The 23,497-nt window shown below is 38.6% G+C and overlaps 2 protein-coding genes across 2 annotated transcripts; one reads left to right on the forward strand and one right to left on the reverse strand.

Moving 5' to 3' along the window:
- Nucleotides 1-648: 648 nt before the first annotated feature.
- LOC139951471 (PR domain zinc finger protein 15-like) lies at nt 649-16,538 on the reverse strand. The gene is made up of 8 exons (XM_071950382.1): nt 16,397-16,538; nt 14,910-14,976; nt 14,074-14,324; nt 12,859-13,090; nt 10,352-11,805; nt 7,463-7,798; nt 5,972-6,121; nt 649-4,900 (listed from the first exon to the last, which is right to left on the reverse strand). The coding sequence occupies exons 2-8, from the start codon at nt 14,935-14,937 to the stop codon at nt 4,595-4,597; spliced, it is 2,757 nt and encodes a 918-aa protein (XP_071806483.1). The 5' UTR covers nt 14,938-14,976; nt 16,397-16,538; the 3' UTR covers nt 649-4,594.
- A 90-nt stretch (nt 16,539-16,628) lies between these two features.
- Nucleotides 16,629-23,410, forward strand: LOC139951391 (26S proteasome non-ATPase regulatory subunit 9-like). Its single transcript, XM_071950270.1, has 6 exons — nt 16,629-16,732; nt 18,204-18,306; nt 18,664-18,854; nt 19,274-19,375; nt 21,247-21,335; nt 21,594-23,410. The coding sequence occupies exons 1-6, from the start codon at nt 16,637-16,639 to the stop codon at nt 21,619-21,621; spliced, it is 609 nt and encodes a 202-aa protein (XP_071806371.1). The 5' UTR covers nt 16,629-16,636; the 3' UTR covers nt 21,622-23,410.
- Nucleotides 23,411-23,497: the final 87 nt, after the last annotated feature.

Genomic DNA, 23,497 nt, shown 5'->3' on the forward strand with positions numbered 1-23,497 from the left:
CCTACACTTATAAGGGTATAGTAGCGCCCTGCTAAACTATTTCTTCCGAAGTGCTCTCGTTCAGTCAGAAGACTCTCGGATCTCCTAAGATCACCAGTGAAGTCCGTTTGAATGGTGTCCTCAAACATGGTAACAATAACACTTGGATCTGGGTTTTATTTTTAGTTTTTTCTGCCCACTCGCAAAGAGCAGTATATTTGGGAGTATGAAGATTCCTATTGATATATGTAAAATAAAGGTGCCAAGATACATGGTGATCACAGATACTGTTATTATTACTATGACTGCAGCAATAAATCTTAGCGCTACTTAGCCCGATCATCTCATCTCAAATGGCGGAGAAGAAAAAAAACCATATTTTTTTTCAACTTAATTTTTTTCCACAGGACTTAGGAAAGTACTGAGTATACAGTGCTAACACACATCGGTGTATGGGTAAAAAAATTTATAAAATTTAACATTCTGTATCCCCGATGCAAATTTAACATCTCTTATAACAACAATCTTAACATAGACAGGTGTCCAATCCATTTGGGGATAAAGAAGAGCAAGCTTGAGTTGTTCTGCACAAACCAAATAGACCAATGCAGTTGCACAACAAGTTATTATATAAACAAAGTTAATCGACATTGAGCTAGTTGTAAAGGCAACATCAATTGTATTTTACATCACAGGGAATAAAGGAAATTCAGTATTTAAACATCTATTTTTTAATCTTTTCTTTTAATCATCTTGTAAAACTGATAATTACAAACTGTATCATATGCGTTTGTATTCCTAGTAGTAGTACACCAAACATTAAAGTGACTAACTATGCTATTACAAGAGGCCAACTGTACAGATAACATAATATTACCAGGTCCCAGAATAGATTGGTCTTGGTCTTTATATATAGCTAGCATGGTCTCGGTTTATTTGGCTTATAAAACTGCAGCTTGGTCAAAAGTAAAGCTACTACCAATAGTTGTGATGCCTTAGTAAAATAATCAAGCACTTGATATAATGGGTAAGTGAAACAATGGCACAAAACATTTGTGTAAGGAACTCTGTTCTATTAATGATCAAGCAGCACTGTACAGGTAATTCATCATAATACACATGTGCACATGACTTCAAACAGAGGTTGATCATTGGCCAATCCTCTGCGCAGCGCGTACAAATCTGTGCGTTTCACTTTTTTCGTCACCTCTTAACCTCTAAGATGACGGCTGGATGCCGTCAATGCATAAGTTCTATATTAAAGGGACAGAACACCTTTGGCAATTACTTTATAAATACTAATGACCACAAAAACTTATTGGTATAAAATAGCACTGAAGAGCTGTTGATATTATAAAACTTTGTAAGAAACAACATTCCCCCTTTGAAATAGTGTAGTTTTCACACAACAAAAATTGGCATCTAAGAGCACACATTTCTATGCAACAAGGTCGTTACTTCTGTCATTATTTTTTTGCAACTTCGTTCAAATTTTCACAGTTTTTTTAATTTTATGCATATGTTGGGATACACCGAAAGAAGACTTGTCTTTAACAATTACCAAAAGTATACACTGCCTTCTAAGTAAGTCAGGAATACTAAACACTTTAAAATCAACACTTTATTCTAGAGGATAATGCCCCTTCGCTGTAACATGTATAGTATGAGTCATACAATTGTACAAACGATGAGACTTTTTTAGTACATAAAAAAGATTGACCTGTACGATAATGAAATATTATGGAATACATACAAAAGATTTTCATGTATGACCTTGGCACTGGAATGTTATCTGCTGTAATTTTCATACAAATATTATTTTTTACAAGATGGGGATGAACTGCCGTCGATTAAATTCACCAAACTCTTCCTAACTTGGATTATTCTTAGGACTTAGGATGAGTTCAGTTCCTTATCCATAAACGTGCGGAACACATTGAACCCATCCTGTAAGTTAGGATGAGTTACTCGTCCTTTGTGAAATCAGCTGCTGTTCTGTTATTAGTTAACACACTAAGTATTGTTTGAAGCTTTGCATGGTGTGGAGAAATAGGAAGAAACTATAAATAAATAGTAAACTTACAGGTACAATCTCTTTTGTGTGAGTGTTGACTCCGAGAAGAGCCAGTTTGGTATCCAGTTTACTACTTATTTATAGTTTCTTCCTAGACACTGGACACTAATGGTAATTGTCAAAGACCAGTCTTCTCACTTGATGTATCTCAACAAATGTATAAAATAACAAACCTGTGAAAATTTTAGCTCAATCGGTCACCGAAGTTGCGAGGTAATAATGAAAGAATACAACACCCTTGTCACAGAGTTGTGTGCTTTTAGATGGTTGATTTCGAGACCTCAAACTCTGAATCTGAGGTCTCAAAATCAAATTCGTGGAAAATTACTTTTCTCGCAATGTTATATTTCATCAACCTCTCCCCATTACTCGTCACCAAGTAAGGTTTTATGCTAATAAATATTTTAAGTAATTACGAATAGTGTCCACTGCCTTTAACACACTGTTTTAATTGATTATCTAACACATCCATGGTCAAGCTTCACAGAATACCTTTTCTTAACCTTAACCAGAAATAAAGTAGAGGTCAATTGAATAAAAAGTATTTCAACACTCACAGCATGTCATCCAACAAATCTAGAGACATTTTACAGCATTGGGTTAAGTATCGTTACGTAAATAACATGTATTATGGTTTGTAAGCAAGTTGTTTAAAATAACACTACCAAGTGTGGGGAATTCAATGGGAATTTTGAACCATAGCTCTTTAAGCTGAATACAGCAAGATGAAAACAAAATCCTTAAAACTTAATTATGTACAATTTATAATATAACAAACAAAACATTAATTTGGGCTTTACCTTTAAAAAGAAGTTTGTTTTGGTATGTAAACTTTTACTACCCAGTAAATATAATTATCTAACTATTATCTAACATAAATCATTTCTTCATGTTCACCATGGGACTCATGATTTCATTTGATACACTCTGCAATAAAACGCTACAGCATGCAAAAATCAACCCCCATACGGATGATGTCATGGTTTGTTTACTGCATTGCTTGAGTGCTGTAACTGGGTACTGCATTTCCCACAGTAAAGCACTGAGTGGAGACACAATGGTTGACCAAGTGAGAAGACTGGTCTTTAACAATTACCAAAGGTGTCCATGCCTTTAAAACCATTCATAAACAATCAACTTTCAAAGGTGGTGAACAGTATACCAGTAATGTACACAGACCCATATGTGCACTGGTTGTAGCTTTCACTACATGATAATGATATCATACAGCAGGATGGCAAAATACATCTATTATTCTAAATCATGTGGAAATTAAATGGTCAGACAGAAGAAGGGTTAATTAATACTCAAACTAAACTCAATGGGTTTTGTGAAACCCAATACTAAATACTACGCCACAAAAGCAACTAAATAAAAAAAAAAAGCAAAGTTAAAAACATGTTACTGTGCCATCACATTTTAAAAGCTTGAGCTAATCTTGAAAATAAAAAGATGTCAAAGGTTAACTCATCTACTAAATACATAATGGTACACCATTAAAACAATGACCAGATTCAAAAATTATGTACAAATTGTGTTACCTCTACGCTTATTCACACATCAGGTAATTAAAAAAACAAACACTTTCCCATTAGAGAACTTAAGTAACAAAGTAAAACTCTGTATCAATGACGCCTCTAACCATTAAACTTGTTTGATTTTTTCTTTTAATTACCGCCTGCCAAGGCCTTTCTAATTTTTCCAAACCTTCATCTGGTCAGTTTTGTGATTCAAACATGAATTCATGAACACTTTTCTAACTTGATTAGAAAATGGAGGAGAGAATAAGTCCGAATATTTTGGACACTTCTCTCAATTGTCACTGAGGCCATTGACCTTTAACCTTGATTTCCTTTCAATGAGTTCTTCCAAGAGTTTTCAACTTCATTTATCATACTTTATCTGGTTCGTTTTTATGATTCAAACTTGAACTCATGAACACTTTTGATAACAATACCAAAACTTATAAGCCCTTAATCATGATGACATGCTCTAGGGCGCCGAACAAATGTAACTAGTAAAAAAAACTAGTCCAGTACAAATATGGACAAATTAAAATAAAATAAGAAAGTACAACAATAGGAGTAAAAATGCTTTAAAACATTCAACCTTGATGCCTGTTCATTTGGATTGTGAATAAGTATTGTAAATACTTTCCTCAGTACATTAATAGGCAATGGATAGTTGGCCATCAGCAAACTGCTCCATTAGAAATCAGTATTTGGACATCTAAGTTTCTAACCTGCATTAATAACAAGAAATCTGTGTAATTTAACAATCTTCTTCTAATTTGAAATGGACCCTTTTCATGAAACATGCTAATTAAATTTCTGCATGCGTACATACCCTGTTGGTTGGCAAACGCCATAGAGTTGTGCACTAAGCAGACACACAATCGCGTCTGCGTCACGCTTCCATTACCTATGTACAAAACAATGCGATGTTCCCTCGTTTTTGCCAACCAAAATGTTAGTGCGCACACGCTTTATGCAATTTAAATATTTCATGAAAAGGGTCCATTGAAGAGCATCCTGCACATACTTATTCAGCAATCATCTGGATGTGTGTTAGTGGTGCATAGTCCTGCCTCAATACACTGCTGTGTTTCATTCTCATATGGCGACGATATGAATTAAAGGCAGTGAAGTTAGTGCCACAACATTCACATTGACATGCCTCCTCACCCTGGTGGACTTTCCGGATGTGATTCTCCAAGAAATGCTCAGTAGAGAACTTCTTTTTGCAAGATGGACAAGAATGTTCATACACTTTGTGGACAAGCATGTGGCGACGAAGATTCTCTGCTCGCTTGAAAACTTTATTGCAGACATCACAAGTTACAGGTTGCTATGAAATAAAATATAAACACAATCATTGAATCAACTGACTCGCATGTCGTGGCCGAGTAGAGAAGAGTACCGAACTTAAGCTCTGGTGTTTCAGATCAACAGAGTGTGGGTTCGAATCCTCGTCTAACACTTCCGTCCTTTTGTGAAAGCGGCCAGGTCCTGGAACTATGCAGGAATTGTAATTCTTTACTTTAACAGGATAAAGAAAGTAAGACAAATGTTCCAATTATATTCAATTCAATTCAATTCAATTCAATTCAATTCAATTCAATTCAATTCAATTCAATTTTTATTTGTCCCACCATGTAGGAAATTCTATATGTAGATAATTCTATATGTAGATTAATAACTTTTTTGTTGACTTGTTGTGATCCAAATGGTAAAAACACAGTCATAATGTAGGATTCAAGATCACAGACATAAAGAACCTATAGACGGACAGCACCTATGGAAATCAACGTCTGCATAGACTTACGTGCTACTGATACGTGATTGTTTGGTGTGCATTCGACGTGAGCGTACGCAACACGGAGGGCCATAGTATGAACTTGCGTTTCAAAGCGAGTTTAGACTGGATTTCCCAAGAAAAAAGTTGTAAACATGACATTTTAACAGTTCAACCTCAACACCCAACATTTGCAAACAGTCATATGGATTATTTATGAAGTTTTGTCTTACATATTAAGGCTACAATCCCGCATCGGGTCATCATGTCATGCAAATTTATAAAATATAATTAAGACGGTGCGGGCACTGCCTCAAAGTTATACCAAAACGTGTACTAAAAGCAGCAGGTCGCGCGTTAACTTCCGCCCACGGTTTGAGAAAGTACAAAATTACAGTTTGGCGCCCCCTACTGTCCGTCTATAGGTTCTTTATGTCTGTGTTCAAGATGGAGTGCCCAAAAAGAAAACTAGTTCATACTTATTTGGCTCACCCTGGATAAATAAACGACATAACAAAAATAATAATTTGCACTTGATTGATTGAAAGTTATGTTTATTGGGATCTTCCTTTCTTTCAGAGCACTGTCTTTCAAATAGAAGAGTTTCCTTTTCATTTAACTTACCTCCACTCCATGGCCCATGACATGTCTATTGAAGTTACCTCGTTGAATGAAGCTATATTCACAGTGTGGACATTGGTAATGACGCTGATTGGTGTGTAACAGGAGGTGATGTCGTAGACTGGATGCTACTTTGAAATATTTACTGCATATCTATACAACAACATACATATCAATCAATAACTAAGCAGCATAAACTCTGCTCTAAGCAGAGCTGCCAACATTTACATCTTGCAATCGGGGAGATTTTGTACAACAATCTGGGAGATGTTTAGAACTACATTCAACACAACAGGGAAAAAGTTTGCATAATCAGGGAGATTCTCTAATTTGTTAATCAGAACATGGTCAGATTGGTTTATTTTCAGGGAAAGTTCTGCAGAATCAGGGAGAGTTGGCAACTCTGCTAAAGATATCTGATACTGATTAACTCTTATGTGTCGACTGGTTGCTAGTGACCAGTTAAATCCCTTCAGAAAAATAATTGTAAAATGAAAAACAAAAATAGCATGATCACACAATTTTCAGAATGGTAAAAAGGGACTCTTGAGAGTGCCATTGTGTTTTTTTTTTCATAAATAATGTAACTGGTCTTGGCCTTGACCTTGGATGCTGAGACCCAGAACTCTGACTTAAAGGTCCTGGATTTGACTACAACACTGGGTTTTACTGGTAACAAAATTCACTTTACCACTCACAGATAATATACATTATCCATTGGACACACACAACTGTTGTGGTGACACCTTGGCTAGTTTTGTCATGTTAGGTGGGCTTGCTAAACCCTGTCCAGTTGGTCTTTTTATGAACGTGCACATTCTTCCCAGGGCTTTCTTGGGATGCCCTTTTGCAATGGACCCCCCCCCCATGAAATATGCTAATTACATTCACGCATGCGTACAGACCCTGCTGGTTGGCAAACACCATAGAGTTGTGCACTAAGCAGACGCGCAATCGCGTCTGCGTCACGCACCCATTAGCGTATATGTACAAAACAGCGCGATGTTCCCTCATTTTGCCAACCAAAACGTTAGTGCGCAAGCGCTATGTGCAATTTACATATTTCATGGGAAGGGTCTATTGGCGGGGTTCCTAATTCAACCAATCAAGTGCAGTTACATAAAACAACAGCGTCGCCACGCTGCATTTGTGCGACAACTTCACTTCGGTTCCGCTTCCAACCAAGTCAACACCAATGAGGCAACTCAATGTGTACCGTTGTGATTTATTGTATCCTCAGAGAATAATGACAGTCCTAACTGAAGCCCGGTGCATACTTCCTGTGAATGCGAATGCCATGCGAATTTGACGTGAATTTGACGTCACGACCTTCCTTTAGCAGTTGTTGGGAGTTGAACTGCTGCGAATTATTCGTTGCGAATTTGTGACGTCAACATTCGCTTCGCATACTCAGGAAGTATGAACCGGGCTTAAGACTCATGAATTGCACATCTTAGCTTTGATTGACTAACAAACATCCAGTTGAATACTTACCAAACATACAGAGCCTTTTTCCACAGATGTCTCCTGCTCTTCATGGTGGCCTCTAATGTGCTGTTTCAGTCCGTCTGCTCGGCGAAATCTACTGCCACAAAACTCACATACATGATTCTTCTGCTCATCATGTCTACCTTTATGGGATTGAAGACTGCTGTCGGAGATAAACACCTTACAACACGTAGGACAACCATGGAAGTTATCAAGAGTAATATCTTCAGGCAATGGGACGCGGTAATGTTGAGTTTCATGATAAGCCAGATCATCTTGGGTTGGGAAGAATCTTTGACATGGTATGCAAATCAGTCCATTGGATGTCACACTGTGGTATTTCTGGGGGAAAAAGTATAGCAAACTTTAGAGTGTCACATCTTACTCACTCTGTAAACTCCTCTTAAAGGATCCGGGTACTTGTAAAATGTCCACAGAATAAAACTTACATTGTTTGAAGGTAATGATAGTAGAAAACTTCCCTTCAAATATTACTTTGTGGTGCTGTAGTTTTTGAGCAATGAGTAAAACAATGTCACAAAAATAATTTTCGTCTCAGTTTTAGCTTTTAAAATGTGTTAATCAGTTATGGTATGTTATGGTATAATACCAACTGAATAATACGTTTAATGCTTAAATAATTTTCGTCTCACTAGGTCTGTACCAGAACGTAAACGAAAACCATAACAAAAAATGGACGTATTGCAACGTCCGGGCAATGTAACCTTAATTTTGATTGGTCGCCCGATATTCTTACACCAGGAGCACTGCCAGTCCCCTCAATACTGGAACGTAAGCAAAACTTTATTGTTTGAGACGAGAGGGGGTTGGGTGGGCGGTCCAAGACCATGCCCAGGTTCACTGAGAGGCACTTGTAGCCCCATTGTACACCGGCATACCTTTCACAATAAGAGATGAAAGTGCAATACAGCTTAGAAGCCCGGCATGTTAGACAGCATGTTGTTGGTTCAACACGCCAAATTGAATTGAGTGAAAAGGTGGAATATACAAATTAAAAGCCCTTTTCACACTACAGTTATTCCCGGGAAATTCCCGGAAACTTTTGGTCGATCTTTTTTAACTACTAAAGCCCTTTTCAAACTCTAGGTGTTTCCTGGGGTCTGATCGTAAGTGTGAAACAACCATCGCACTCCTGGGAAATAGTACTCCCGGGAGTTATCTAATTGAGATAGTGAGAACGGTCAATGGGGTGGCGGTGGGGTTAAAAACTCCATGGATTTTCCAGTGAGTTCATGAAAAATTAGTGCTGGTCATCGCCTGCAATACAATATTTTATGCCATTTAAGTCAATTTCGCGCTTTTTTATTTATTTATTTACTTTGTTTATTTATTTATTAATTTATTTATTTTTGGTGAGCACATTCTTGTTAAAGGCACTCTCACCATACGTTTAGTAAATCATCAAAATATAAATGAAAAAGAGATAATTTCTCACTAAAATAATAGAATACTTGTGGGCAGAAGCCTTTTATTACTATCTGAAAGCACACTAATATGTACAACAAGGGTGTTTTTTTCATTCAGTATTTTCTGGCAATTCAATGACCAATGACCAATTTATGAGTCCAAATTTTCCCATGTTTGTTATTTTCTGCATATATGCCGAGATACACCAAGTGAGAATACTGGTCTTTGACGATACCAAACGACACGTGTTCAGTGCCTTTAACTATTTAGGGTGGACTTCTTTAGACCACCCCATCTTTAATGCGTTGGAGATTTTTTTAATAAATTATTTATTACATTTATTTCTTTATGTTTGTCTCGCGAGTAAATGTATACCCCCAAATACACCCCTACTCAAGTATCTAAGGGGCTGAATGCATATTCCGATTTTCTCAGAGAAGTCAAGGGCTGTTTAAGAAGCAAAACTCGGATGTAAAATCCCCTAGAAATTGAATGTTTGATGTCACTTCTCCGAGAAAACAAAGCAATGGTTACTATGTTTGAGAGGTATGCACGATACGGAGACACATGGCTAAAGAAGGGGAAAATAGAGCCATCTTCCTTCGCCATTTGTAAATGCGTCTACATTGAACTATACCACCAGGATTAGGCTAATGTTAAGAAAGCAAACCGCATAGCGCAGCCCCCACCCCCCCCCCCACCCCCACGTTTACCAAAGGGGAATGGGCGATATGTATAGTTCTGCGAGTGAATTTTATTATCCAGTGCAAAGTTCATTGTTCATTATTCGAAATGGGCGTACGCCAAATGGAATAATTAGGTACCCATGTGACATGTACAGGCTTATCAGATGTGGCCTACTGCACACTCATGGACGATATTTGTAGGTTTCCGTATGTCCTTTCGTTTACGTTCTGGTACAGACCTACTGAGACAAAAATTATTTTGTGACTTGTTTTCCTCATTTCTCAAAAACCACAGCACCTCAGTAATTAACATTTGAAGGGAAGCTTTCTACTATCATTTTCTTCAATAATTTAATGTAAATCTATGGACATTTTGAAAAAGTACCCGAATCCTTTGATAAATGCCCTTTAGAAAAGAAAGAAAAAAATCCACAAAATGGGTCAGAAGTGATAGTGAAATAACAAATCATTCAAGATGCCCCTCTTCCCTCCAAGGCGTAAGTGGCAAATAATTTGAAGAGCAAAGGCTTTTTTCAAACAGTGACTGTTCCTGAATGAAAAATATGTGAATAGACAGTGTATCTTCCAAGTCCAAGTTTGCATTGGATTAGTATTGAACCGACACCAGAGGCATCCTTCCAATGGGTAAATCGTATGGCATGGTATCTGCACTTGGATATTTGAGACCTGGGGTAGGACATAACAAACCGTTCCAAATGCTTTTCAATGGACAAACTTGACCGACACAAGGCAACGTGTCCAATTAATTGTGTAGCCTTACCTGTAGGTGATTAAGCAGAGGTTGCAGCCTAGTAAACTGACATGGACAAAGATGACATGAATGAATCTCATCCGTTTTATCCTCAATTTGAATCAACTCCTTCACTCCCTCTCTATTTGTAGCCACTCGTAGATGCTGAAACTTATGACTATCAAAACTGAAGCGCTTGTGGAACTCTTTATTGCAAATGTTACAAGTGTAGATCTTGTCACTGTGAGTTTGAGTATGGTACCTCATGCTTGATTTATTGGAATACATTTGCAGGCATATTTGGCATTCATACACATTGGCTGTATTACAAACATGTTCAGTCATGGTATTAATCGATACAGTGCGATCAACCGATACACTGCGATCAACCGATACAGTGCGGATCCGTGTGGTCAGGCAATTATGCTTTTTCAGGCTGTCTTTTCGGCGATAAGTTTTGTCACATTTCTCACATTTGAATTCCACCTTTTTATGATTAAGTTGATGCCTGTGTAGTGTCCCACGACGTAAGAAGACACTATTACACTTATCACAATACAACTTTTGTGATTCTGGTATGTCTAAATTGTTTTCAGGATGGTTACTTAGTATGTGTTCATGCAGTGTCAACTTTGTAAGAGCACTGTACTCACAATATGTACACAAACAGACCTTTTCCATATGAACAGAAGCTTCATGAATTCTTAATCCTGTTGAAGTTGAGAATTCCCTGCTACACTCACCGCAAGAATATGTCGTATCTGACTCTATCTTTGTGTTTTGTACTTTGTGATCTTTGACATGTAAAAGGTATTTGGTCTGATTCCAAAATGTAACCTTACACGAAGTGCAACTAAAGTTCTCTGTATGTAGAAGCTGATGGTGTAGACGCAGTGCATGAGTTGTAGACAAATACCTATCACATAACGGGCAGCCAAGGTTGTAATCTTCAATACCATCAGTCACCTCATTCTCTTTGTGAATACTCTCTATATGTTGTGATAAGTGTTGTGTTGTCAGACAGATCTTAACACAATGTGGACACTGCACTGGATCTTGCTGGTGTTCTGTCTTGATGTGATGTTGTAGCTGATCTGTAGAATCTAAAATCAATGCGCATTCGTGGCAAGATCGAACACTTTCCCTCAAGACCCGATCTTGTAATAATTTATATTCCTTATCAGTCATGGTCTCCCTTTTCCCAAAGTTGCTGGTTTTCTTGGGGCTTATTTGTTTACGTGCTATCTTGCCAGGCTTAGACTGTTTCCTACGATCAGATTTGCTCCGATGCTTTTTCTTAACTCGCCGACTTTTTGGCGATTTTTTCTGTGATTTTTTCGGTGGAGTTTCAACTGCAGTGCAATGTTTTTCAGTCGATGTGTTTGGTACTTGGTCATCAGAGCCTGAGATGTCCTGAGCCTTCTCTGGAGATCTGAGTAAATCTAACACATCATTCTCTGACGTCTCTGCAGAAGGAACCGTCTCTGTAAAAAGAACAAATTGCAGATAAACAGAGGTATTGTTTTAAACCAAAACATTGAAAACCTGAACAAGACCAAAATACAAAAGAAAATATCTTACAGCCAGAGACTTTACCCTCAAATCATACAGTATATCACACCATGTTTAGACAAGCGCTCTAGAGTCCCGCCGAACCAAATAAGAAGCGAACTCTAGGTCAAGCCAAATAAATTTATGTTTCAGACGAACACACTTGATTTAAACTGCTAGAGATAAGGATATTTTTGTGAACGAAAATGCGCCAAACAACGATACCATGACAAGTTCATAGGTTGCTGGAAACTGAATCTAATAAAAAAGTGTGCATAGAACCAAGGTAACGTGGTATTCCATCCTACTAATTGTAAATAACAGAGTCACTAACAATGAGAAGTCAGTATGTCAAGTAAAATGGTTATTGCAAAAAGCCATGGTATAACAATATGGGGAGCCATAAACATGTACCTCCATTCTATGATAGCTGAACGACAAAGACAACGAATACTTAAAAGCTACCTTTTTTCATGTTCTTCTGATCACAATAGATTTTATATATAATTTACATTATGTTCGGGTCAAGATCGACGTCTGAAACCAAGACGCTCCAGAGTCATTTCGAACGACTGCAACAGTCGTTCGACTTCAACTCGGTCCTTACTGTATCAGACGTCACATTTTTCATGTACTTAATTCAATAATTTGCGGCTAGAGAGCCCATCTGGACCGGGTCTCAGTTTATTGAAAAAGATGAGCATAATGATGAAAGAAAGCTAAATACGATATAGAAGGGTTTGCGGCAACACCATGTCATGACTATTTTTAAACAAGTGGGGGTGGTTCTGAAAAGAATTGTTGGTTTCACCTTTTCTTCACAAGACGATCAGAGCATACTGATCGAAACGTCGAGATGAAACCAATAGTTCTTTTCAGAACCACCCCAACTCCTTTAAAGATAGTCATTACGTGGTTTTACCGCAAACCTTTACATATCGTATTTCCACCATGCAAAGTTTCAAATCCTACTTAAAGTTAATTACCTTTCAAAAGTGGTTGATCTAATTGGACTGCATAATGAGGTGCATACCAAACCCTCAGCGCCTCTCCAGCAACAATGTCTCTTATGACTGTAAAATAAAGACCACCTTTGTATGGATAGACGATCAGATTCTGATTAGCTTCCTCGGTTGCCTTAGTAACCAGAGACATCCAGTTACACTTCATTTCATCAGATGTGTCCAGAAGTACGGATTCTCCATCTTTCTTAAAGATCTACACAAAACCAGAAACTTTATTATGAATATCAAAAAGCATAAAGCTGGATTTTAAGCACGATGTATACTTCATTATAATAACAAGAATCAAATTTTGTACGGAGGTTTTTCTTATTAAAACAAGGAACAAAACGATTTTTAAGGAAATAAAATGATAATTTGAAGCACTGAGTTTACATGGCAACCTCTATCAGTCATCAACATGTATGCCTTGCTAGTGCGTACGTACATTAACTTGGTAATGACTGTCTGGGTGTCATACACATAGTGCACAGTAACTGTATGTACATGCAGTCCTAGAAGTTGCCTACATTAACAAACCATGCACCTGTTGCAAGTAGAATATAGTTGCTTTGAAAAGTACATCAATCTCCAAAGACTGGACTGTTCTATTTCACAATCTGTGGAGCCAACTGACTTTAAAACCTTTCCAGACATGCCAGATGTCTCATCAGGATATTTGTGTTTGTCGTATTCAATTCACACACACTCAAACGTATACATGTAAGGAAGTCATCATGGAGTACATGTAGATGTAGAAGTTTTGGGGCCAAGCGGTTAAGAGCACCAAATTCAAACTCTGGCGTTTCTGATCAGCAGAGTGTGGGTTCGAATCCCCAGCCGTGACACTTGCGTCCTTAAGCAAGACACTTACAGTGTAGCCATTGCTTCGTCCTTCGGATGGGACATAAAGGCGTTGGTCCCATGTGTTGTGTAACGCATGTAAAATAACCCAGTGCACTTTTACAAGAGAAGGGGTTCGCCCTAGTTTTCCTGGCTGTGGCTGCTGTATGCGCCGTAGCACCTTGTAAACCCTTATAAGGTGCTACATAATTGGGTCTCAGAATTCATCACGGCAATAACCTATCTTGCTGAAAGTTTGTACATACGCCTTGAGTACCTTGTTTGGTAGATACATGCCCTATATAAGACTTTAAGATTATTATTATAGATCCAAGAATGTGCAATCAATGTTCTTACCTTTAGGATAAGTCCACTTTGAGTACCTTCGTCATCCTTCGTACTCTCAGTTGCTTCAAGAGGACCAAACTGAGTTCTTCGAGCTATGTTCCCTTTAGCAACTACCTGCCGCTGACCTTCAATGGTTTGAAGGTATAGGCTAGTTGGCAATGAGGCTACAGCCCGGGATAAAGTTGGTGTATCTTTGATGAAGATTACTTCACCATGTTGAGGGCATTCTGGACCATGACATCTCATGCAATCTATACACCCTGGAAACCAACAATTAAAAAAACACTAACAGTATTGTTCAATGTGATAAAGTATTCCATACGTACAGGTTTGTATTCTTCGTTTTTGAAAGGGCAAGGGCACCAAGGCATTTTCTCTTTGGCAAAGGGCTACCTATGAGGAAATTGTAAAATTCCACTGGAGCATTTCAAGGGCACCAAGGCAATGACCAGGGGACATGGAGGCAATCGCCTTCGTTGCCTCAACAAAGTATCGGGCATGAAAATATTCCTACGTACGGAACAAGTTACCAATGAAGTTACAGAAATTGAGCCCCCTTGCTTTAAAAAAAAAAAAATCTAAAGACTTGAGAAAAATAGTGATTTTTTTACACTTGAACCCCACTGGCATTCTTCGCCCCGATGCAAAATCGATTAATTGTTCTCAATTAAGGTTGTGTCTATGTGCTCTCTTGTTTCCAAGCTTGTTATATTAACTTTTTATCATGTATAGTTAGTAGCTTAGTATGTCTTGACTTGTTAACATTATTACCTTAGACAATTTCAAATATGATTTTAAGGTGTATGTTTATTCTAAAAGTTGAAGCTGAAATTAATAGTACTCACAAAGCAACTCCTGATCGTCCACTTCCATTTTCAAGTCAAATTCCTTATAGCAGTCTATAAACAGGATCTGTAAAAACATGAGAAAGTTATTACATTTCTGCATTCAATAAATGTGGGTTCACCTTTAGGTTACCATGTAAAACCTAAATCTAAGCTTTGCGTATGCCTCTCTTCCTAAGTCCGTCTCAGAATTTCTTTAAATAATGAAGGAAAAAATTGTATGTTGACTGTGAATGATTTTGTCAAGCAATTTAACATGGCAAAATATTTGAACTACCGGGTAAGCATGTTCTGTTCACACTGAATGCAAATTATGAATCGCAAATGATGTGTTTTTTTAAGTAGCAGTTGAAACATTGTGTGAAGCATAGGAAATCGATTACTTGTTTTTATAGTTCTGTCTGTGTTCTGATCTTTATGAAAATTTATTGAGCTGCAAAGTGGTGATTACTTGCAGGGTTAGAAGTGTTAGGGAAAATCCAAACGACACCAGTCCATCACAGGGCTGACTCAAAATGTTTACTGGACCAGAATCAAAATAAGGAAACAGTTTCTGACCTAGTTGAACATGCATTAGGCCTACTTCTAGAAACTATAAGGCTCCCCTGGGAACCTTATTTATAGTTTCTAGAAGTACATTAGGCCTACCTACTCCTAGAACTATGAGGTTCCACTATCGTCTCCCGTCTATGATATAGAGTTTTCGTTCCGCTATCGTCTCCCCCTATAGTTCTAGGTAGGAGTAAGACCTACCTACATGACATAGGCTACCATTTACTTTTTGATATTGACTGTAAACATTTTTCCTGTTATCCTATCGGAAACCCATGACACCACTCACCACAATAACTTTGTTATTGTTTTTGTTCCGACTGCTGACCGTTTTTAACAGGTGCAAGGTTTGTATTATTTGTGGTTGTGCATGTTACGAGTTTGTGGGTGCCGAGTTTGCTAGTTGCGATAGCATAACCTAACCCTCCTGCCGACGGCAGGAGATTTACTTTACATTATCATCGCAACTACGAGTTTGCTAGCTATGAGCGAGTATGATGAGCATGATGTGGTGCCAAGTTTGCAAGGTGCCGAGTTTGCAAGGTGCCAAGTTTAGTTTGTTGGTTCCGAGTTTGTGGGTGCCGAGGGATAACTTTCCGTATGGCGCCACCACTTTTTCACTCATTTTTACAAAAAGGGATATATCAATCAGGTAAATTAGATACTATATTATTTTATTTCGAATGAAAAAGTGGTGGCGCCATACGGAAACTTTTCCGGTCATGCTAAGTTTGCAAGGTGCTGAGCTTGTTGGTGCCGAGTTTGCAAGGTGCTGAAGCATGGAGCTAAAAAAAACCGGGTAAACAGCAACCAGTCTTGTTATTTCACGACACTCGATTGATCATTGATTTGATTGAGTCGAGTTTATTTTTGCCCATTCCCGTACATCCGTATGATAACCATCTTGAAAATTATCCCAAAACACCAAAACATACCTTCAAATTTCTGTCAGCGACAAAAAATACTTTATAGCACTTTGTTGTCTGGGTAGTAAAGTTAAATTGACGAAGTAAGAGGGTCAAAGTCGCAAATGTGTAGCTCCTTCTTGCTTGCCGCCCGCGCTGCGCTGCTGATATGATCGACGACCGCTAAATTTGCAATACACACAAACAATTCACCGTTTGGGTGGGGAGAGCGCCCTCACAGCTAGCTGTTCTTCTAATTTAGAAACAAAGATGGCGGCCCCCACGAGAGAAAAAGTGCAAGAGTTGATAGCTGAGAAAGACTCCATTGAAAGAGAAATCAAGGAGTTGTATGATGTTTTAGAATCGGTAAGTGTTTATGACAGAGACGCCCTTCCGGAGATTTGATCGGATCTGTACTGTAGGTCTGCTGCCCGCCGGTGACCGAGTTCATCGTTAGGCTAGCCGCGCTTGCCCCCCCCCCCCCCGCCCCCACAATTTCATAGTGTCAACCACATCCTGGTCAGCCTGGTGTCATGTGTTTTCAGTAGGATAACAGGAAAATTGTTCACAATCAAAAACTGAATGGTTTTTTTCCAAATCATCTAGGGCCTATCAAATTTTTTAACAATAACACTTGTACAGTTACAGTTTACACTTCATGGTCACATCATGGGGTGTGTGTGTTGAAATTTTTGGTTTTATGTTGCGAGAGACAGTCCGCCCGACATTGGAGCAACATCATATGTTTTCACACCTTTCAGTGGTTGGTATTTTATTGAATATTCAGAAGCTAGTAGGCCTATGGCGTGCAAAATAAATCAAAAATATTATTCAATTACTACTTAACAAATTTAATTACATTTTTGTCCTGATGATGTTTCTTTGACTCATTTGAATGTTGGCATAATAATGCACAAGTGATTTGTACCAAAAATCTTCATTTTATAAATGTTTGAGCATAACCAACGACAGGAAACTTTATTCTCAGCATGACTAAGCCTGATGAAAATACAGACCGTGAGTAAACTGCATAGCTTCTGTCACCGGTGCAGCTTGCACAATATCGCGGTAAACAGGAATCAAAGTTGGGGTTCGAAAACATATGAATGAGGGTCGATAACGTATGACGTTACGATACTTAAGTCTTTTTTAAGGCATACATAGGCCATACTATTTCTACCTCCATGGTTATCGCAACTAGATTATCCACTTTTAAAAATGAGGGGGTGGGGCGGCTAGTGCTAGCCTGACGAACTGATCTATATCACCTGTTGGTTGCGTTTGGTTTCTGCGACATACAGATACAGTATGTGTTGTGTGCCAACTGTCTGGATGGTGACTTCCTAGACTCCCTCCGAACTCAGGCCCCCTGAGGTTGTAAGCTTTCCAGTGATATACCAATGCAAAAAGTGCCTTCCTCCTTTAAAGCCATTGGACCCTTTCGGTACAGAAAAAAAAAAAAAAGTTCACGGATTTACAAATAATTTACAGGGTTTACAGAAGGTAATGGTGAAAGACTTCTCTTGAAATATTAGTCCATGAAATGCTTTACTTTTTGAGAAAACAGTAAAACAATATAAATTCTCGTTAGCGAGAATTACAGATTTATTTTAAACACATGTCATGACACGGCGAAACGCGCGGAAACAAGAGTGGGTTTTCCCGTTATTTTCTCCCGACTCCGATGACCGATTGAGCCTAAATTTTCACAGGTTTGTTATTTTATATATAAGTTGTGATACACGAAGTGTGGGACTTGGACAATACTGTTTACTGAAAGTGTATAATGGCTTTAATGAGAGTAATTACAGCGTTTATTTACTGATTTGTTTGACAGCAAGGTAATGTTGGAATGGACGGCCCATTGATTGATTCAGAAGGATATCCACGTAATGACATTGATGTCTACAGTGCCAGGACAGCAAGACACAGAATCATATGTAAGTAGATACAATGTTGTATATCTGTGAACTTTCTCCTAGAACTAGATCTATGAGGTTAATGGTTAAGGGAAGCGATAGCAGGAACAGGCCTCTCAGGCGCAGACGATAGCAGCAACAGGCCTCTCATATTGTGAGAGGTTCATTCCACTATTCTATCACAGACAAAATCCTATTCCAAACTTTTTACGCTTCTTTTTTTACCAGTTCTTAATTACCAGTGACATTGGGTGACATTGAAGTTAATCTGTTGTAAAAGGTACCAATTGTTTTTGAGAAAGCAGATTGTTTTCCTTCAAGTAGGTCCTAGATGTATTTCGGATAATTATCAAGGCTGTTTAACCCCACTCTAAACAGGTCTGCAGAACGATCACAAAGCACTAATGGTAAATATTGAGAACAGTCTTCATGATCTTCATTCCTACGAGAGACAGCAAAGAGAACAAGGAGAGTCTTTACCAACAAATGGAGCAAGTACAGCGGCCATTGCTCTAATCCCATTTGCCTCTATTGATCTGGTCTCTGAAGGCTCACCTGCTGCTAATGCTGTAAGAATCCTTCTTATCAAAATGTTGTGGATTAACATTTTTAAAATATGAGTGGAGTGGTTGCGGTATTTGTTGACACTTTGAAGTAAACAAACTCACCACACCATGGGATCGAAATACTCTAGTTTACTTTGTCATCAAATGAAAAATATTGAAGGTGCACAGGCAACAACAAGAGAGGCAACATGGAAGAGCATGGCGCTATCCAAGCTTTCCAACCCCTGAGGGCGCTGTTCACTTATGCTCTACTCTGCCTTGTATTTCAGCGCACATGCCTTGGTTCGACATCCTAACATTTGGCAGAAGTACAACTGATACAAAGACCAATTGAAAAGTGATGAAGCTTTTATTCTTTTCATTTTAAAATAACTTTTATTTGAAATGTTTTTGTTTTGATCCATCTTGACATTATGACTCAGGGATTGCTGGTTGGTGATGAGATCATTGAGTTTGGCTCTATCTGTACGTCCAATTTCAAGTCATTGCAGGACATAGCAACAGTTGTGCGTCACAGCCAGGGGGTAAGAAGATACAGACTTTAACCACTCACCATCAGAAAGTCCAAAAATTTTTCATACGATTAATTTTCCAGAGTTTCCAAAATGTTTCTTTTAAAGAGCATCCTTGTCATGATGAAACCACAACAAGTTAACGACAACAAACAGTATCATAGTATGTTCTGGAATTTCTTTTTTGAGAATGTGTACGTGGTTCAATGTGAGTTGGCCAAACCTTGGCCAAACCCCAGGCGCCGACAATGGGATGCTTTGAGACGCTAGGTGGCAGCAGACTTACCAGGTCAATTTCCATTGTTTACATGAGCATGCGCACATTACCAAGAACAATAGATTCACCTGGTAAGTCTGCTGCCACCTAGCGTCGCAAAAGTTCCCCATTGGCGATGGCATGCTGAAATCTCAGATTTACCTCCCATGTCAAATATTGGTGGCAGCAAAATGATCTCCTGTAATACTTGTTTGTCAAACACAAGAATGAAGGTCTGGAATCTGGGATCCCACAATAATCCCCAGAAACTGGGACATTTCAACATGAGTTTCCAGCACTCTTTATCCCTCCTTGTTACAGGGCAAAGAGAGCGTAACACAGTGAATGCATGCACTGTGTATGCCATCGGCATCCCTGGACAAATTTATAAAACGTGTTCTGGTGTATGTCTGTAACTGTTTTGCCTGTTTGCTTGTACATCTTTCAGCATTAATTTGGAAGTACTAGGAAGGGTAAAATCAAACTGCACATAAAAAGGAACCTTACAAGAGGTTAAATGGTTGATGATATGGGTATTCTACCATGTAGAACTTCCTTAATTTGTCATGTTTGTAGTGGGAATGTGGCTTCATAGTCGTAATACAAGAAAGTGTTGTGAGGTGTTGAGGCCGAGTGATCCAGTTCACCAAACCCAAGCTCAGGTGTTGTCAGCAGCTGCGAGTTTGGGTTTGAATCCTGTTCATGAGACTTGTGCCCTTGGGCAAGGCACTAAACCATAATTGCTTCATAACAAAATGGGAAGGTAGTTCATTCCGCTCTACCAACCAGGCTCCTTGTGGATGATACCCATGCCTACATCCTTACCAACTGTGAAGGGGTAACCCTGTTTCAGCCCCAGGAGTAGGTGGCTTCTTAGTGGATGATACCCATGCCTACATCCTTACCAACTGTGAAGGGGGTAACCCTGTTTCAGCCCCAGGAGTAGGTGGCTCCTAGTGGATGCTACCCATGCCTACATCCTTATGAACTGTGAAGGGGGTAGCCCTGTTTCAGCCCCAGGAGTAGGCGGCTCCTAGTGGATGATACCCATGCCTACATCCTAACGGACTGTGAAGGGGGTAACCCTGTTTCAGCCCCAGGAGTAGGTGGCTTCTAGTGGATGATACCCATGCCTACATCCTTATGAACTGTGAAGGGGTAACCTTGTTTAAGCCCAAGGAGTAGCTGGCAATGTGCCTCTGGTGATACTTGTTTTGGCATGGTAGACCAAATCAGTAACCTTGGAGTGGCCTAGTGATGTTAGGCGATCTATCATTTTTAAACTAAAAAACTGGCAAGTAGAAATGAAGGATTATAATTGATAATTATGTGATACTTTAGGATCACAATCCAGACTGCATGTGCAAAGGCTTATTTGTTTCATTCATGAGTCAGTCTGCTTAATCCTCATTCCTTGAATGTAAAGAATGCAATCTTAATACCTGATTGCAAGGAATATCACTTTCAAATGGCACTTATGTTTGGAATGAAACAATGCTATTGATTGCTTTAAATGCATGCAACAACTAAGGTACAGCATCATTCATAACTAAAGTTAAAGAGTCCCTAGATGAGCTGTTGTTCATTGCAAATTGAGTTAGAACCCTTCATCTTTTCTTTTTTTCAGCGTTCAGTAAGAGTTGTTACCCTGCGTGAGGGTAAGGAGGTTCCCCTGTCATTAAAACCTCAGACATGGAGTGGGCGTGGCCTTTTAGGGTAAGAGCTTAACAAGTGACATGACTTTTTACTTGAACACAACTTGACTCACAAAATTACAGAACCTTTTCCCTCTTTCTAGGTGTTGATGTTTTTGGGGTTTTATTTTTCTCCTTTTTGTGTTCTCTTTGGCGGCAGGGTTGGGGTGTTACTCTGTTCAAGATTTTAAACATTTGATTTGTCAAATTTATTTCGTAAGAGAAATGATACTTTTGTTGTATCTTGACTTGTTATTCTTGATTGATTCTATGTTTGCAGGTGCAATATAGTTCCCTTGCAGAAATGAAATCTTTATGCAGTCTTTGGTGTATTGAGCCTCATCGTGTTCTCTTCAACTAGTGGTGATGATCTACACCAATCACTACAGTCATTTTGGATACATGTACAAACATTTGAAGAGTAGATAGATGATGGACTCAAAAGAAGAGTAGTGTGTGTCTTCTGCTAACGGAACTATGGATAGCCTGGACACCTGAGGAAACCTTTGAACTAGAGCTCTTGATGTGAGTCAGAAACACCATTGCAAACCTCTACACTTTGACCTGCAGCGCCTTTTTTTCATTTAATTTTATGCAAGTCGCCAGACACACAAGGCCTAATGGCCACTTCAAGGTTTGGGCTACAATCTTTGTTCCCAGAAGCCGTTGCCACCTACTCCTAGGGCTGAAACAGGGTTACCCCTTTTACAGTCCATACGGATGTAGGCTTGGGTATCATCAATTCGAAGCCTGGCCGGAAGAGCAGAAAGCACTACCTCCCCAATTTTACTTAGCAAGTGTCACGACCGGGATTCAAACCCAAACACCAGAGCTTGAATCCAGTGCTCTTAACCGCTTGGCCATGACACGCCACCTGACCTATCTTGGAAATTTAGTATCCCCTTTTAAGGAAACTAATTTTGAAAGAGGTGTCTTGTTTAACCAGCCAAGCTGGGATGTAAACATTCCAGTGTAACGACCAGTGCTCTATTCTATGTTATGAAAACTAATTATGGATGACTTGCTAGGTAGACGATGGGTATCAATCCATGAATATGGAATAATGACAATGGAATAATGAATAATGTTTGTTGCAAAAAAGGCGACCAGCATTGAGCAATTCAAACATTTGATTGTGATACTTTGTTTGCTTTTGTGGAGCTCATCAGGTGCCAAAGAAGGCAGTAAACTAATGCCAGTGTAATGACCAGTACACTTTAAACTCCCAAGATGTAGACATGGGGGGGGGGAACACTGCATAATTGAAAACCCTCATTTTGTCTAGGAAAATAGTGAAATTTTCAGCTCATTAACTCTTTGGGACCCCTGTGTTAAGCTAGAAGTGTTGTTAAAAGGAGAATGTTTGCTGAAAGAAACCAGTCCACTGTGGCAGTTTTATTATGTACATCTTTCTTTCACAAACCATTTTGTTGATTTGATCATACATTAATTTTATTATGACTTTAAGGACGTTAACATGCTACAGCTATCAATTTGCGGTAAACAAATAAACACCAACAAAACAAGTATAGACTGTTCTCTTTTTAGCCTTGCTTGTCTATTGTTATCAATTTTAAAGTCAATGTACACCTTTGATTTTTGGAACCGCTCCATTGTTTTAATTCTGTACAAATGTCTACAGATTTGAAAACTTCATTTCAAAAGGTGGTCGTGTTTTTGAGATTTCAATGAAAATCAGAAGCGGAGTAAGAAGAATAACCCCTCATAGGAATACACAATCTGACAAATGTTAGTGACAGTAACACTTCTCGGATTCAAATTTTGGGGCATAAAAACTGACACCTTTTTACATAAGTGCATTTCTTTGAGGTGAAATAGTTTTTAAAATACTGTATATAAAAAGCTGCTGTAAGCTTCTAACCCAATTGTTGTTTTGCCATTTAATGGTAAACAACAAATTTGGTTAGAAGCCTAAGCAGCTTTCAAAAGTATAAAGTATTGTAAGAGTGGCTACCAAAGTGTTCCTTCCCTTAGTGTGGAAAAGGTGGAGTCAAAATGTTGACCACTGGTCCAGATGTTCTTTTGTTGCTATGTATTCAGCATTATCAAAAATAAAGCAGTTCATAGAACAGAAAACTCAGAGGAAATCAAAGCAACTTTATATGTGGTACTGATTTGTAATTCGTTATTAGCGTTCTGAAGGCTACAATAAAAGAATAACTC

This window comes from Asterias amurensis, chromosome 19 (assembly GCF_032118995.1).
Source record: "Asterias amurensis chromosome 19, ASM3211899v1".
NCBI classification, from domain to species: domain Eukaryota; kingdom Metazoa; phylum Echinodermata; class Asteroidea; order Forcipulatida; family Asteriidae; genus Asterias; species Asterias amurensis.

What these genes read in the sequence shown, in the direction of transcription:
- LOC139951391 (XM_071950270.1), top strand. Translation starts at nt 16,637, where the DNA reads ATGGCGGCCCCCACGAGAGAAAAAGTGCAAGAGTTGATAGCTGAGAAA. An exon ending in GCTCACCTGCTGCTAATGCT is followed by an intron (nt 18,855 to 19,273) that starts GTAAGAATCCTT and finishes ATTATGACTCAG; the next exon opens with GGATTGCTGGTTGGTGATGA. An exon ending in TTGTGCGTCACAGCCAGGGG is followed by an intron (nt 19,376 to 21,246) that starts GTAAGAAGATAC and finishes TCTTTTTTTCAG; the next exon opens with CGTTCAGTAAGAGTTGTTAC.
- LOC139951471 (XM_071950382.1), bottom strand. Translation starts at nt 14,937, where the DNA reads ATGGAAGTGGACGATCAGGAGTTGCTTT. An exon ending in AGATCAACCACTTTTGAAAG is followed by an intron (nt 11,806 to 12,858) that starts GTAATTAACTTT and finishes TTCTTTTTACAG; the next exon opens with AGACGGTTCCTTCTGCAGAG. An exon ending in TCATGGGCCATGGAGTGGAG is followed by an intron (nt 4,901 to 5,971) that starts GTAAGTTAAATG and finishes TTTATTTCATAG; the next exon opens with CAACCTGTAACTTGTGATGT.